Source organism: Histoplasma capsulatum, assembly GCF_000150115.1.
Source record: "Histoplasma capsulatum G186AR genomic scaffold supercont2.4, whole genome shotgun sequence".
Taxonomy (NCBI): Eukaryota; Fungi; Ascomycota; class Eurotiomycetes; order Onygenales; family Ajellomycetaceae; genus Histoplasma; species Histoplasma capsulatum.
In genome coordinates, this window is record NW_025544804.1 from 1,277,041 (window position 1) to 1,294,089 (window position 17,049).

Below are 17,049 nucleotides of genomic sequence, written 5' to 3' on the forward strand. Positions count from 1 at the left end.
AAGCATACCGGCTTCGAAGAATCCCAAGAGGAAGCGTAGGGCAGTAAGAGCTTCGTAGCTGTTCAAGAACCCCTAGACAAAAGTAAATAAAAGTCAGGAACGAAATATCATGGTTAGCCACGCACCTGTCCCAGCATGAAACTTCCCCATCCGAAGGCAACAAAAGCAAGCCAATTAGCACTTCCAACCTTTCGAAGAACGATATTGGAAGGGAGCTACCAGTTCCGGGATATTGAGTAGATTAGCGTTGCATTTTTACATGTGGAAATCTCAACCGAGACGAAGCGAAATTGCTCATTTTCCGATGACATACCTCGAAAATGAAATACGGAATGAAGAAGACAAGCAGGGCAATGGTATATCGTGATCCTATGTGTAGTTCCAGCTCCTTGTTCATTCCGGCTACACGCGCATTGGATATCTGTTGACCAAAAGGACTTGTCAATGTCTCATTCAAGCAAACGGGAGGCAAGAAAAATGAATGGCAGAAAACTATATTCTTGAGGTAAGGCATCATACATTGACACGGTCAATCAAAGCAATGGCATACAAGGCCCCCAGAATTGGGAGTAAACGCCAGTCGACTTTGCGAATCAAAGCCTTTTCATTCACTGCTGAGGCTTCGATGTTATCCACATAATTGATATCGATTACCTCTTCCCTTGAAGAACTGCCTTCACGCTTCTCGTGGTCCATCTCAAAAGCTTGAGTAATTTTGTGAAGTTTCTATTGAGATGTTCAAGTCAAGGAGCAAAGCCGAAGGAGTATGACAAGGGGATATTAAGCTTGATGGGCAGGGTTGGAAAACCCTACTTGTGGAAAATTGTTATGCTCTTCGTCCTTGCTTTAAAATTCTCTGTCAAAGCAACGGCTTTTTTTTGGGCAAATGAGCAGCAGCAATGCTTTTAAACCATGACTTGTCCATGTCCGCAAACGATAGAAGCAGCTGAAGAAATTTGCAAAACTCGGTTGACAATATGCATATATTTACAACCCCCGCTTTGCACAGAGGCCAGGTCCCTTCCATCCAAGGAGACGACGTTTCGAGAGCAGGACACCGAAGGACAAGCCTGGTGGCGGACCTGTGTCGTAGTGTCTTGATCTTCTCGATTCTGAATATGACCAATGAACGTCGTATGTAGAGGATAGGGGAATACATGGGGTCCTAAACTTCATGGTAAGGGACTCGACTGACTGGATGCTAGCGTTAACCCAATCCTCCCACGTTATTCACAAACTTCAAAATCGAATTCGAGGTCTCTCTGGGGAAGCTGGGAGGGTTTCTGGAGGAATCGAAACTCAGTAGGATTGGACGAAAGCTAATGAATGGCAGTAGATGCAAAGCTAGCTTCGATCCTTAACCTTGTCACAATATACTAGATAGCCTTGCAAATTGCGGGGGAACATCAAATACCCATTTCGGGCCCACCCAACTAGCTTCCAGAGCCCTAGAGGGAGAAATTCGAGAAGATAGAACATGACTGTCTGGATGGTTTCACTGGCAAATTATCCCCTGCGTTAAGGCGTGTAGCTGTATGCCGATGAATAAAGCACATCGCATCTGAAATTGTCCCACATTGCACAGTTGATGAGGCGCAGATATATCAGATGCATTTCCACCAGGTACGACGTTCAAGGCTGTTGCAAGAAAACGGCAGGGGTTAAAATGGCGTCTTGGATTGAACATATTTCCCAAACCATAATTAAGACACTTGAGTGACCGGGTTGGAGACTGCGGCTTGCGACTAACAGGCGACCCAGGGACTTGTGTCTCCACCCAGTAAGAGGTTGGGGAACTTGGTGTTCCCCGCTGTGAGGGATGGTGCAGGATCAAAGATTCATCGGCCGCCGGCCCCAAATGTAGCGACATTCATGCGTGGTGGGCGCTTTGCAGGTCTGGAAGGAAACGACTTGTTGTTCACCTGAATGGGAACATCTTATCAATGTGTGAACTCAACATCCCCTTGCACTCCCTCCTCTCCAACTCCGACTTTTTTCTCCAAATTCAGCTGAATTGCCACAGTGGCCTCAGCAAGACGTGTCAGAGGATGTTGAAGTGCTACAGGGCGTGGAGTGTACGTACCGTCTTTACACTACATCGTGTGAATACTGCCTGCAGGTCGAATGCCAACTTGAACCTTCAACAGTGCGCCGACAGGTGTGAGTATTTGTTGTGACCGGATTCAGAATGTTTTTGTCCTCACATCCCCCTGAATGCCGCGGGATGTTTTCTGGAGATTGACTAGTATGGGTAGTGCGGGAGCTGTTTCGAGAGCGGTCCTCAGCTGTCCTGCTTGTCAAGAACAAGCGACTCACTCAGCTGGACTCTAGATAAGAACATGAAGAAGAAATTGGCGGCGAAAATACGATAGATGTTTGACAGATGCAAAAGTACACTAAAAACGGAGGTCTAGCAATGTCCGATCCCCTTATAAGGTTAGGGACGTGATAACATCGAAATATTTCCGAGGTATGTTTTCTCCGAGCCAATCTACCAGGTGTGGAATATCAAAAAAAGAAATGAAAAAGAAAAAGAAAAAAAAAAAGAAAAAAAGTAATACCAACAGTGATCATGTTAGAAGTGGAATCTCATTAAATACCCATTTATTCATCATTTCATTAATGCCACTGATGAGTAGAAGGCATGTAATTTGTGCGGCTGGTTTGTACAGTACATGAACAACCTTTCCACAGGCGAGAGTAACCTTCGATAGAGAAAAAAAGGGAGCTCTGCCAATCATTAGAAAACAAATTCAAAATGTCATAAAAGTCACCATCGAAAACCAAAACACCATAGGCAATGAGGAAGTGAAAACAAAAAAAAGACATCTACAAAGGAAAAGTGCGATAAATTCAGTGCAGAATGCGAACTTTGAAGATATCGCAACACGAAGAATGGGACTTGGTTTTCGTGAGATAAAAATCAAAGCCAACCGCTACTAGTTTCGCTTGCTTCATGGCCAATTTCCCCAGTGAGATCTAACTTGGGCGGCTCGTCGCTCACTAGCCCAACCCGCTTTTTCGGAGAGCCCGGGGTAGACTTGATGGGGCTTCTTGAGGTAGAATCCGGACCACCTCGGGCTGGGCCTTCGCGAACAAATTTGTAATCCCACCCATCTTCCGCTGCCGCAGCAACCCAAAGCTTCAAAGAATCGTGCACTGAGGAGTAGAATTTCTCTTTGCAAGTGCGTAGACTGGTGCCCATCACTTTCTCAAAACCAGATGCCCGAAGTTCAGTTCGTAACGTATTGCGCTCACTTGCAGTGGGCAGCGCAGCAAGCAAACCATTCAAAAGATCGAGATGATTTGCGATATAGTTAGTGGCATCCCATTCAACACCACCAACATAAGGGGCAGCTGGAACTGGTGGGCGGGGAGGAGGGAAATAGCGTTTCGAGTAGGGTTCTGAATTAATCTCTGTAGCTTTCGTGACGGGAACGACATTGAGCTGATGAAGAAATATCCAAAATACCTCCTTAGTCACATTGCTGATTTCCTTGCACCACACACGATATGGACGAGGTTGATAAATGCTTGCAATGAAGTTCAATGGCTGGGATTCTTCTGGTGGAGCAGGGTCGCGCATATATGCCATAATTGTTTTAGCCCGAGGCACCAGATTTTCGGCAGATGCGGACGATAGGTGAGTAAAAAGCAGACTAAGGACAATACCCCGAGTTGTGAATTCGCTCGGGCCTTTCTTCTCCTCGTCGAAGAGCATATGCAAAAGAGTTGGAAATAGCACTGATTCGACGGATGAAAGATGACGAAGAGCCAGTGATGTCGTGCAAAGTGCCTTCAGACAAAGAAGAGTTTCGTGCAACAAGGCATCTTCGTGTTCCTCCCTATCAAAGAATAGTAAGTATTTTGATCTCATAATACTGTCAACGGATAGGACAATACACACCGCCACTCCACCTTGAGGATACGGTACAAAAGTTCAATGATTTCGTTCATTCCTCCATGGGAAATAAATGCGTCAACCCATGTCACTGTCTCGTTTCTCAAAAGTATTCTGAGTTTGTGTAGCTTGCCAACTTCAACTATCTCTGGCTTCTGAACCTCTCGCAGGTAGTGAACAAAGTCAGTGGGATCTGCTGTATGGTCTGGTTGGGCCTGAGATGCTATCCCCGTCATTGAGTTGGAACTAGGTAATCCTTTAGAAGATCCGGGTCGAGATAAATCAACCGATTTTGGACGCTTGTGAGTAGTCATATTCTCATTGCTTCTTTTGGGCGACAATATGTCCGCTCTTGAGATTGAAAATGGACGGGTCCGAGATTGGGATCTTGATCCCTTTCCGCTGGAATCCTTTCCACCATTAGCAGAGCCACTCGAGGTGTTTTGGTCCTGACTAGAGTTTGATGTAGTAGATAGATTAACATCAAGATGGTGCTTCCGTATGAAATCAGCTTTGATACTTGTATCCAAAGATCGCATCTTATCACGCATATTATGAGGAATGTTCCGAGAATCCTTTCCGCAAGTGAATCGGTTAGAAGATAATTAGTCTTATGTTTAGAAGGTTTATCTTACCAAAAGCGCTTCGAATGCTCCTTCGATTCCATCACTATCTAAGGGCTTTTGTGGTGGCTCCATTGCCTTCTCCTTCGCGTTTAATGCTGTAATGGCTGCCAAAACTCTGGACCCCCGCTTTCCGGCCGGCTCATGTCGCTTCTTCAGTTCATGCTCTGTTGGAGATCCGCGGCGAACGTGGTTAGCCCGGCTATCACCTGCTTTCTGCCACTGCTGTTCGTTGGAAGCACCCGAACGCTGTACGGAAGCTAGCATATCTTTCATGGATGAAGAGGTGGGCAATACAAATTCCGACTTAGGCCTCGGTTTTGTATCGGAACGCTTCGTTAGAAATGGTAGTTGGTGGCCATGGAAATTCCTCTGCTTTGATGGCGAGTAGCCCCTAGGAGTATAGAGCGACATTTCTTCGTCCAAGGTTCGCCCTCTTTCTGGTAGATAGCGGTTTCCTCCCTGACCCTGCTGTTGGGACGTGCTGCCGAAATGAGAATACAGCGGCGAAATTTCAACCGTAGGAGAATGAGGTGGATTCATGTTTTCCTTATCTTTCTGCTGTTTGTTGGAAGTATTGTCCCTCCGGCCTCGTTGGGACCTTCTGAAAATTGCTGACAAACTGGTGGACGACTTTGTCTTTTTCGCCTTCTTTTCCCGCACGGTGATCTCTGGGGAAGGTGTTTTGTTGGGTGTTGTAAAATCCTTCATAAGGGACCTTAATGATACGGAGCTTTTCGTTTTCTTATGCAAGCTATAATCCGAATTCGCCTCAGAACTCTTATTGCGGAGGCGGGCATTACTTGGCTGGTGGCCATTATGGGATACCTCAGACAATGGCCACTGCGTGTAGGAATGTGGATGGTCGAGAGGCAACATAGGAGGGGGCATGGACGTATGATCGTTTGGCAGGGCATTCCCTATTAGGGCACTACCAGCTGAGTGGTTTCTCTTGTGGGCCTTTGACGGGAAAATAGACCTCAGACCCGAAGTTTTTGAATGGCCCGACTGCTCATCAACAAATATGCCTGAGTTTTGCATGGCGGGAGACATCATGTCGCTCACAGGGTCCTGAACATGTGCATAGAGATTAGTACTTGCTGTGCAAAGGTAAACAAAAAATGCTTAGGTTTGTTTCCACTCACTCCGCTTCAAAAAATATCTGGCTAAACACAATTAGCGAAGTGGTAACAAAGAAAAAATAAATCGAATATCCGTATTCGAAATGTCTATGCGAATAGTGAATCGAGGGATATGTGATTCAAGTAAACATGCCAGTGTCTAGGTTCGGTTGAATGCTTCATCTCCTTGAGGATATCCTCAAGGAAGGCAAGACAACAAACAAAAATAGTCAAGAGAACTGCCAATGAATAGTATTAAGGGCCATGGGGACAATAATAAATGAATCAGTGACCGCTGTTCCAAGAATTATGAAGATGGAGAAACAGGTATTGACGTTGCTGCAGCAACGTAGATTAACTAGTTAGTCAACCCCGATAACAAATAACTTAGCTAAGCGGGGTGGCCTTGGCGCATCCATCTTGAACGCATCGATGGATAAGACAGAAATCCGATATCAGGTTAATTAGCGCAGGCGGGATGGTTCATCTACCAGTGGTCAATCACTGTCTTGACCTGGCCCCAATGGGTTTATTATTTGGTGTTACTTTCTTTGTGCGGTTTTTTCTTCAATCGCTCATCCCAGTCAAAATCGTTGATCTTCAGCGTGCTAAGCGCTAAGATAGCCAATAGAACGACAATGTTTGTCGCTAAGAACGACCTCGAGATGTTGGCCTCATACATACAGCGATACAACAGGCCAATTTCGAACTTGTAGCAGCCCGTATTCCCCTCTACGCACCAACTTTCCATAGAAATTATTTTATCCCACCGTGATTATACTACTAGTATATTAGCACATGTAGTTCCACGTGGCTTTACTCCGGTATGTCAGCGTAACATGATATCCTGGACTGGGGTTTTTTGCAGTCGCCTTTCGAAAATATCCAGCCAGTTAATTCGAGTTTTCTCGAACGCCCGAAACCCAACTTCGTTGGCACTGACCTTTGGGTATAATTTGGGACGAGGATTTGAGGAACTTGTTGCTCAGCTCATCATGTTTCCGTGTGCACCTTGCATTTGTATCATTAAATAAAAATAAGAAAAAGTAAGAAAGAGAACAAGACAAAAGAGAGACATAGATAAGAGAACATATAAACAACACTAATATCATTTTGGCGGTTTGGCTACCTTGCATACTAAACTAGAAACTCGATATTTGAGCCACCCAGCCGGAGTTCTGATGATGAGGGGTGGAATGAGACAGTAGCTATACATAACCAAACTCGCCGGAATGACGTAGGGAGAAGTGGTATATCTATATGTTATGTTCCACTTAATAAACAAGTAGTAATGCATTCCAACGAATTACACAGCGTTGCGCAAAGGGGTTGTGCGGGTTCCTGATTCAGAATTGAATCTCGTGTTTAAATCGCATCCTGTATGATTTGAAAAACACCAAAGACACAGCCAATCTGAGCACCAAAGTAGCGAAATGCCCTCATGTTAAGAAATGTGTTCAAAACATGGCTCGGAATAACACAAGATACAATTTAAAGCGAGGCCACGCACGAAGAGAACGCACGGAAGTTTCGTTCGACAAAAAGAGAGCAAGCCTGACACGGCCATCTCACCCAGCAGCCTCCTTAACCTTCCCCTCCTCAGGAGGTTCATCCACAAACTGTGGTGGCGCAACCTCGTCTTGAAGAAACGCGGGTGTCGCATCCTCAGATAAAGCGTTTTCGAACATCGACTCCTCCCCAAGCGCTTCCAACTCCGCATCAAGTTCAGCCTCATCCACATCCTCCGGCACGTCATACGCACGGCTGATGCTCTCTTGAATCTCATTCCCAATTTCCATCAAATCCTGCATCTCATCCTGCATGCGCTCGATCTGGTCGATATCCACCTTTCCATACTGCTGTTTGAGCGTCTTTGTCGTGGTCTTCATCGCATCCACGGTCGTCATGACATTTTTCAGATTATCCTGCATCATGCCTGCTTGTTCCATGTTCCATGACTGTTGCGACAGTTGATCTCGCTGAGCTTCGTATTGCTTGCGGCGTTGTAGCACCTTGAGGGCTTTTTGACGTATGGCATTTTTCCCGGGTCCGTCGCGCATTTTAGCCATTCGAGATTGGTAGGACGATAATTCCGCATTTAGAGCGGCGAGTTTTACGTCTATGCTTGCGACGCGGTTGTCGACCTGTTAGTTAGTTTAACATGTGTTACAATTCGGGCGGAGGTTCGCTTTGGAATGCTATGAACTGTTAGGTAACGGGGAATGAGCAAACGTACATTTGTGATTGCGGAATCGAGCGTCGGTTTCGGAGCAGAGCTCTTGGTACCAAATAACCGGTTCATAACTGTTTTGCACTTGTGCTATTTGCGCCTGGGGAATGCCGTGAAGACAGCGGGGCAGGCGATGGGTTACCGCACAAATTCAACAGGTGAGTTATAAATAGCCTTGGAGGGATATCAGCGAATACGAAGTCTACTGCAAAATCCCTGAAGCCGTGATTTGTTAACCGTTCAAGTTGCTCTGGAGTCAAGCGTCAATATTCGACACGATCAATGATGCCTGTTGGAAGATGAAAAGCGCACTAAAATAACGGTCCAAGTTCTGATGTCAGAGGGTTAGGTCACATGCCGCCTGCCAAGCCATCAAACGATCAACTCACCCACACCGGCCTGGACATCTCAACTATCAATCAGCCAAAGAAAGTCGAGGATTAAGTTGTTTTTCATTTGTTGTTTTTCATTGACCATGGGTGTGACATGGCTTTGTAGGTATGAGCACGTATCTCAAAACGCCCACTTGGCCCCTAATTTTGATCAAGAAGCAAATATGTATCACAGAGAGCGGGAGTCTCAGTGATCGAAAGTCTGAACGAACAGTTTGATTTACTATGTAGAGGGTGGCCTTCATTCTAGGCTTTGATTCACGCAGAAAGAAGAAGGATCCATGTGAAGCCTCCTGATGATTGTGCTCCTGAAATTAGTCTACTCTGCAGATAGTGGCGTCCATGGCAGCAACAGGCTGACAGCATGATGTAGCCGAACAAGACCAAGTTGACAGTAGAGAAAAAAACTACGTTATCCTTTAATTTTCACGTCGACTTATTTAAGAACAGCCTGCTATGTACCCCCCAAACAGACCGGTCTACTCCCGCTGTGGCCAGTGGCATAATTGGTAGTATTCCTGTGGTTGTTGTTGCTGCAATAGTTGAGCACAGTACATATTTGCCTGGTTCTTCGGAAACCTTGGACAAGAGCCGCACCCACGCCAACGCCAGCACATCTCAACTTCAACTTGCCGACCTCAACCCCAACATCCGCCCATACGACACCAACCTCCCGTTCTCGACTGTTACTGGCCTCGAGCTCCCAGGAAAGGCTGCTTTGAATTATTTGTTCATCTTCATCGTCATTCTCTCATGTCGAAGGTACGCTGCAAATTACCCTTCTCCCGTCATATGCGGCCTAACCCACCACCCCCCCATTTTCTCCCGTCAGCATCCTAAATGATCCTACCCTACATCTTCAACCACCTACCCTTTCCCCGTCCGCGCACTCGCATACTGACATCCCATTTCCACATAGCGCATGGTAGCTTCGTCCATATTCTATTCTCTACTCCTATTCAGCACCGATTACGACCTCGAAATTGCCCGCGATCTTACCACCACCATAATACCGATCTCTCCTCTGTACACGTCGCATTCAGTGCTTGATACTTTTCGAATTATCATTATTTGTGGATAGCAAAATTTGCGCATAGACTCTCGGATACAGAAGCATACTTGGAAGCTGAAAGAAAAAAAAGAGATACGAAAAGTTAGAGAAATCGCAGACTCATCACTTCACATTTTCCCTGACGTCAATGAATCATCTTTACCGTTTCTCTCTCCGATATAATTATAACTCATCATGTTCTGGCGTTTTGGTGGATATGCAAATATATCCGCTATCGATACCCTCCTCGAGAAAGCAGATGTCTCCCTCGAGGAAGTTCTCGATGAGTCGGAGCTTATGCAGGAGCTCAAGCAGCATAATACGAAACTTATAGAATATCTGCGTGACGATAATGTCTTGAAACGATTGCTTGACTATGTAATTTCACCCAGTCTGATAGATGACGATGATGACGACCACGATGACGATGCGCGAGGACAAAAGGACAAGGGTAGGGATGGAGAAGCAAAGGAAAACCACGAATTCGCGGCAACTGCGGATTTGTCCGACCAGGCTAAGGAAAAAGGACAGCGGTTCGCCGACGATAAACCCGCTGGTTTAAGTTACGGTCTTGATACCGATGAACTGGAGAATGCAGAGAAGTCACGCTTGAAGTATTCCTATATTGCTTGCGAAATCTTGTCTTCTAATTCCTGGTCAATCATTGAGTCGATGATGCTCAATGAAGGATATCTACGGGACTTTTGGCACTTCTTGTGGAGGGAAGTGCCGCTTGATCCACTTCAATCCGGATATTTTACGAAGGTGAACGAAGTCCTTCTTGAAAAGAAGACCGAGGAAATGCTCGCTTTCATCAAGTCGTTAGATGGCGTGGTGCCCACGCTCCTTCGACATGTGGATAACCCTATGATCATGGACTTGCTTTTGAAGATTATATCGCTTGAAAGGATAGAGGGTGGCCAAGGAGTTGTTGAGGTGAGCACCATAACTTGCATTTCTAGACTATAACGTAGCTAACAGTTTCAAATTCAGTGGCTCCAATCACAGGACCTGATTCCATCCCTATTATCTTGCCTTTCGACAGAGCATACCTCTTCGACCCAGACATCAGCAGGTGATTTTTTGAAAGCAATTATCACGATTTCTGCTAACGCTGCGCAAAATGACCAGTCTTGTATCGGACCCAACAGCTTGACGCGCCAACTAGTTTCCCAGCCTTGTGTGGAAGTTTTAATATCGTCAATGCTGAAAGGTGGAAACCCACTTACCGTCGGAGTTGGGATTGTTATCGAAGTGATCCGCAAGAACAACTCGGATTATGACCCAGAAAATGTTGGCGGCCCGGACTCACCCCCAACGATTCATGATCCCATTTACCTTGGGACTCTCTTACGCATGTTTGCAAAAAATGTGCCTGGTTTTATGGATCTAATACTCAGTTCAAAACATATGGTGAATGAAGCTGGCCAACACAAAGTTGTTGAAAGACCCCGTCTCGACAGCGCTTGGGGAACTCGGATTGAACCTCTGGGATTTGACAGGTTTAAGACATGCGAATTGATGGCTGAACTTCTTCATTGCAGTAATATGGGTTTATTGAATGAGGTTGGAAGCGATGAATATGTCAGAAAACGTGATGCGGAGCGTGAACGACTGCGAGCACAAGGTGCTTTTATCACTGGTGAAGATGACTCGGGTTTCGAATATGCCGAGACCACGAACGAGTTCGCAAATGGCATCTCCCCATCAGCACTTGGTTCTGGCTCGCCTGAGGATATCAAACGGCTTGACGCATCACATGCAGGTGAAGAGGATGGTTTCGAACATGTTACTTCATCTGGAGTACTGATAGACGATGTTAAGGACGGTTTCGAGGAGAAGCCTGAAGGGGAAATCAACAATAAACCTGGTCCGGAACAGTTTACGAGTATTCCGCCACATGCGCCTAAATTAGGACTGAGTGATGATTTTGTAGATGAACCACTAACACCACCGGAGCAAGGGACATCCTTGGATGCGAAAGTCATCCAACCTCTTTCTCCATCTCTAGCTAGCGATCCTTTATCACCTGCCGCATCAATCCTCACGCAGAAAGTCGAAAACTTTAAGATTGATGCCGAACAACAGCATGGCCCGCATGAAAGGCATGACTCCCCTCTCAATGAAAACCCCACCATTGACGTACCTGAAAGTCAACGTTCGGAAAATCAAACTGGTAATCAAGGAAGTGGTGAACCGGATTCATCGTTATCCCCGCAACCAGATGATAAACCGGCACCTCTATTCGCCGCGAAGGACTCTCCAACGAAACTGGAAAATCATCAAATTGGCGAAGAAGACAATAAAGGAAGAGTGGAAACCGGGACTGCTCTCGGGAACAGTTGCATAACCGGGTCACTAACACCGTCGATAACAATGGGTGATGCTGGAGAGAACGTTGCACATCAAAATATTCAAATAGATACCGACGGCCAGCCAGTGGTTGGAGATTATCTAAAAATCATGTTTGTTGAGCACAAAGTCATACCCACGATCCTGGTACGTACAATTTGATTTGAATTCGATATATTATAATTCAATAGCTGACCCACTGAAATAGTCATTCTTTTTCCGATTTGCATGGAACAACTTTCTCCACAATGTGGTATATGACGTTGTTCAGCAAGTATTCAACGGCCCGATGGATCGTGGTTTCAATCGATCCTTAGCAATTGACGTATTCGAATCGGGCCATATTACAGAGGAGATTGTTCGAGGCCAACAACGAAGTGATGAAGCACAGCGGACAAAAAATATGAGATTGGGCTACATGGGCCATCTCACCCTGATTGCAGAAGAGGTGGTAAAGTTCAGCGAACGGCATCCCCCCGAACTGTTGTCGGCGACAGTAATGGAATATGTCCTTCACCCCGATTGGATCGATTATGTCGAACGAACTCTGTCTGAAACCAGAGAAAGGGATAATGCCATTTTGGGTGGTGTTAGGCCCGATATGTCTATGGGCCATCGGCAGGCAGTTCTTAATGCAGTCAACGCCTCACAGGGATTTACAGCTTCAACAGCGTTAGCAAATGCCGGTTTGAACGGAGGAGCCCTGGGTGCAACATTCGAAGGGTTGGATATTGTACATCAAGGCAGCGCCTCGGGCGGTGCGTTTTTCGGCGGGGCTAGCGGGCCATCCTTGCTCAGTGGATTTGGAAGCTCGAGCGATGACGAAGATGAAGAAATGGAGGATCCAGAAGATGACGAAGGTGGTGCGAGAAGAACTCACTCAACTGGCGCGGAGAACAGCTTTGATAATGTGGGTCAACATTTCTTTCAGGACATTGACATGACGGACCGATGATAGCGGCCTTTTCACCAAAAATCCCTGATTCATGCTGCCTAATTCTTTCTTTTGGAGCCTCGTGTTTGTGACGTATGGGCGACAATTGTACATGTATCTTTACATCCTGTATGGCACCTAGTCTGGCACCTTGGCATGAGGTCGTTCACGGCCGTTTACATCGAGCGATTTTGTTTTATTTCCTAAGACATCATATTTTTGCACACGGCGCTATCTCAAACATGTATAAACACCCGGGCTACTTGTTCACCGCCCCTAGACCTTCATATCACTATTATCTTTGACCCATTGGATCAGACACTTCTTCTAGCTACATCGGTTGTTGTTGGTCACACTGATCTTTTCTTACCCTACTTCCCAACTACTTACAACAGAGACACTAATCATCGTTGGTATTCATTTCCTAAAGTTGATTAAGGATGGTACACTGATGATTAACCCATTTGACTGCCCTTTTATACTTTGGCGCTGTATTTCCTGACGCAAAGGAACATTGAGCTACAACTCATTTCTGTTGTGCATTGTTGCTAACAAATGTTATGTAATCTTATAGGAAAGGTCTCACGCGACAAGCCAACCGATTCCCATGCTATCACCACCTGCGCCGTTGAACATTCCCCCATCTCGAGCTCGTCGTCAGCTAGCCGCACGCCTAGCAGCTCAGAAAGAACGGGCTGAAGCCGCCGTTTCCTCACCTCCCTCGGACGACATTTCTAAGGACTCTGAAAATACCGCTTCTGGCGACAGTACCCAATCAATGAACTACAGTTTTGGCCTTAGCTCTATCATGGACCCCTTCGGATCATCGGCACAGGGGACCGACGGTTTTGGCTCGTCCTCAGTGGGAAATACATCGTCATACGGTGCATTTACTTCCCCTTTTTCGGCATACGGAAGGCCGTCTTCCCCTCCGTCTTCCCTGTCTAGTTTCCCTCACGTCAATATGTATTCGTCCAACTCCTCCGACGAAGGTGACGAACTGTCCACCGAAGCTGTACAACGAAAAGGTCGACTTCCGCTTGAGGTAGACGACGATGATACGGATGAGATGAGTGATATAGTTGGGCCTCATACGGAACTCGTTTCGACTTACTCCGACGAGGAAGATGGGACGCTAGTAGGAGAGCCTTTAGGGTATTCCAACTTTTTTGAGAGTGCGCCGTATGGTAGCAGTACATCGGGGACTAGGATGCGAAATGCTGGGGGGAATGTATTGCTTGACTCGAAAGATCGAAATGACAGCAGCGATGGCGAAGAGGATGATGGCCTTGTAGAGATTTTAGTGCCAGGAAGGAAATAATGACCGAATTCCTTTTGGTATATGATTATCTTCTATGTTCGATGCATTGCGCACTTTGTTTTTTCTTCTGTTTAATCTGTTCACTCTTTCCCTTATGGTCCGTGTTGTCTAAAGGCCCTTTTTTTCCCCCCATCCTCCAGATGTCCTCCAAACATTGGCTTTACCATTGTATCCCTTCGCTGTTACCTCTTACCTGATCCTCGCATTATACACCCAAAAGAAAGTGGATTCCGGTCCTCCCCCTTTCTATTAATCTGGATAAATGGTCTTCAGTATCGACATTGTACAACATATATTGTATATAGCTTCCACATTCTTTTCCCATTGTGCATATTTTACTGTCCCACCCCTCCCGTGTTGCCCTGGCCAGTTTTGGCTCCCGTCCCTTGATCCTTTTTTCTTTCTTTTATTTTCAAAGTCATCTCGAGGGCCTAGATCTAATGTTCCTATCAGCGACTTCGCACTGAGATTCCAGTCCAAATATATATCGATGACAGCGTCTGATCAATGTATATAGTAATTAAACCCGACAGTAACATATGCCAGCTTGCCCTTGCCATTTGAGCTGGCTGTGACTAAGCGAAATCCACGTGACCAAACCGCACCAATCACATCCGCCGCAAAGTAACATCCGAACTCTTGTTTCGATCCTTTCAATTCCTACTCCCTCCAATCTCCCCTTCATTGGTATCCGCTCAATTGGTGAGCGCAAGGAGGCATCATGATCTCTCGGGCGGTTGCTCCATCCACGCACTCCTTCTCCCACATCACCCCCCGCACATTGCACACAGCATCAACCGTTTCATCCCATGCGGCTCGAGAACCTCGACGACAGCAGCAGCAACAACGAGGCCTTGCTACTGTCCAAGATGCGGCTGCATCGCCTCCACGGACATATGGTGGCTTGAAAGACCAGGACCGCATATTCCAGAATCTGTACGGACATCATGGCGCAGATTTGAAAACCGCGATGAAGTACGGCGATTGGTACAGGACAAAGGACATTGTATTGAAAGGACATGACTGGGTATGGACTGTTCCCGGAGTTTAGAGCCGGAGCGGTTCGGGCGCTTTCATAAAATTGCGAACTGATGATTTTCAGATTATTTCGGAGATTAAGGCATCCGGGCTAAGAGGCAGAGGTGGTGCTGGTTTCCCTTCTGGTTTGAAATGGGTACGTCAACCTTGAATCGCTATGATTTGCGGAAACGCAGTGCTATAAGAAATCGGCATTTATGGGGTTGGTTATACTGACGCAATCACACGTTTCAATTGCCCATATTTATAGTCCTTCATGAACTTCAAGGACTGGGATAAAGATAATAAACCAAGATACCTCGTTGTGAACGCTGACGAAGGCGAACCGGGAACTTGCAAAGACCGAGAAATCATGCGAAAGGATCCCCATAAGCTTATCGAGGGCTGTCTTGTGGCAGGACGTGCGATGAATGCTACGGCCGCCTACATCTATATCCGTGGCGAATTCTACCACGAGGCCACAGTTCTACAGCGCGCCATCCAGGAAGCTTACCAAGCTGGCTTGATCGGTAAAAACGCCTGCGGATCCGGTTATGATTTCGACGTTTACCTTCACAGGGGAATGGGCGCTTATATCTGCGGCGAGGAAACTTCTTTGATCGAATCCCTTGAAGGAAAAGCTGGAAAGCCCCGCTTGAAGCCTCCGTTCCCGGCTGCCGTCGGTCTCTTCGGCTGTCCCAGCACAGTCACTAACGTCGAAACCGTCGCTGTGGCACCAACCATCTGCCGTCGTGGAGGTAAATGGTTCGCCTCATTCGGGCGTGAGCGAAATCAGGGAACCAAACTATTCTGCATCTCCGGTCACGTCAACAACCCATGCACAGTTGAGGAGGAAATGTCTATTCCACTTCGCGAACTTATTGAACGCCACTGCGGTGGTGTGCGAGGCGGCTGGGATAATCTACTGGCTGTTATCCCAGGCGGCTCATCAACTCCGATTCTCCCAAAGCACATCTGCGACGACCAACTGATGGATTTTGACGCTCTCAAGGATGCGCAATCCGGTCTTGGAACGGCAGCCGTGATCGTCATGGACAAATCTACCGATGTAGTAGCCGCCATCTCACGCCTGTCCGCGTTCTACAAACACGAAAGCTGCGGCCAATGCACACCATGCCGCGAAGGAAGCAAATGGACTATGCAGATGATGCAGCGCTTCGAACGCGGTCAGGCCCGCGAACGGGAGATCGACATGCTTCAGGAACTCACCAAGCAAGTTGAGGGACACACCATCTGCGCTCTCGGAGAGGCTTTTGCGTGGCCCATCCAGGGCCTGATCCGGCATTTCAGACCAGAGCTCGAGGCTAGAATACGCAAATATGAACAGGATCACGGTGGTAAGCAGGCATTTGCTGGGGGTTGGGACCCACAGGCGCGTATGGAGGGAAAGCTTATCGCTCCTGGCCAATAATTTACATATGATAGAATGGATTTGCTGGAGGGGCTGGCTGCCTGCTTAGGTTTAGTTTAAAGCACTCCCGTAGACGAGAAAAGTGGTAATGGGAGAGTCTTCTTGTTCCCCATTAAACCACATTATCACCCACCACCTCCGTACCGCTCGATATGGAGAGGAATATTCTGTTTGCCATATGGCTGAAGAGAAATGTTCCCTCTCCCACACACTTTGGCTAGATATTTTCCCTTAATTTATGTTGCTGTACTGTACATTTATTTCCCCGTTCCTTCTGCTCGTTATATGCGTATTTAGGTTCCTATTCTCACCTTCCTCTTACCCTTTTTTTTTGTACGGTATGCTAAAGGAAACAAAAATATTCTCATAGTTAAAAATAATCTCACCATTCTCTTCTGGTAGGACATCACTTTCTTCGGTCTATCGGCCTGGGAAATAGAGGTTGATATCAGCCTACCAAATTTTAAAGGGGGGTTGAATGGGAAAACTACTCCTAGGTAGCATGATTATAACTATTGTCACTGCTGAGTAAAACTTGTACACTAGTTAGTTAGTTACATACATGGACGGAGCTCATAAAGGATGGATGTTGTGACTGAGACTTCAGGGTGGTGGGACACAGTAATAAAATAAGGAGGCATGGATATATCCAAGCGGAGTTCAAGACCACGAAAA

General features: G+C 46.5%; 4 protein-coding genes across 4 annotated transcripts; 3 read left to right on the plus strand and 1 right to left on the minus strand.

Annotated features, from left to right (window-relative positions):
• Positions 1-6,727: 6,727 nt before the first annotated feature.
• On the minus strand, positions 6,728-8,143 carry HCBG_03497 (uncharacterized protein; the record flags this gene model as incomplete). The annotated part of the gene is made up of 2 exons (XM_045430546.1): positions 6,728-7,789; positions 7,882-8,143. The coding sequence occupies 2 exons, from the start codon at positions 7,945-7,947 to the stop codon at positions 7,214-7,216; spliced, it is 642 nt and encodes a 213-aa protein (XP_045288689.1).
• A 1,370-nt stretch (positions 8,144-9,513) lies between these two features.
• On the plus strand, positions 9,514-12,625 carry HCBG_03498 (SIT4-associating protein SAP190; the record flags this gene model as incomplete). The annotated part of the gene is made up of 3 exons (XM_045430547.1): positions 9,514-10,254; positions 10,300-11,817; positions 11,879-12,625. 3 exons carry the CDS (start codon positions 9,514-9,516, stop codon positions 12,623-12,625), a joined length of 3,006 nt encoding a protein of 1,001 aa, XP_045288690.1.
• A 586-nt stretch (positions 12,626-13,211) lies between these two features.
• HCBG_03499 (uncharacterized protein) lies at positions 13,212-14,224 on the plus strand (the record flags this gene model as incomplete). The annotated part of the gene is made up of 1 exon (XM_045430548.1): positions 13,212-14,224. One exon carries the CDS (start codon positions 13,212-13,214, stop codon positions 13,923-13,925), a length of 714 nt encoding a protein of 237 aa, XP_045288691.1.
• A 373-nt stretch (positions 14,225-14,597) lies between these two features.
• HCBG_03500 (NADH-ubiquinone oxidoreductase) lies at positions 14,598-16,777 on the plus strand (the record flags this gene model as incomplete). The annotated part of the gene is made up of 3 exons (XM_045430549.1): positions 14,598-14,952; positions 15,028-15,099; positions 15,214-16,777. 3 exons carry the CDS (start codon positions 14,647-14,649, stop codon positions 16,372-16,374), a joined length of 1,539 nt encoding a protein of 512 aa, XP_045288692.1.
• Positions 16,778-17,049: the final 272 nt, after the last annotated feature.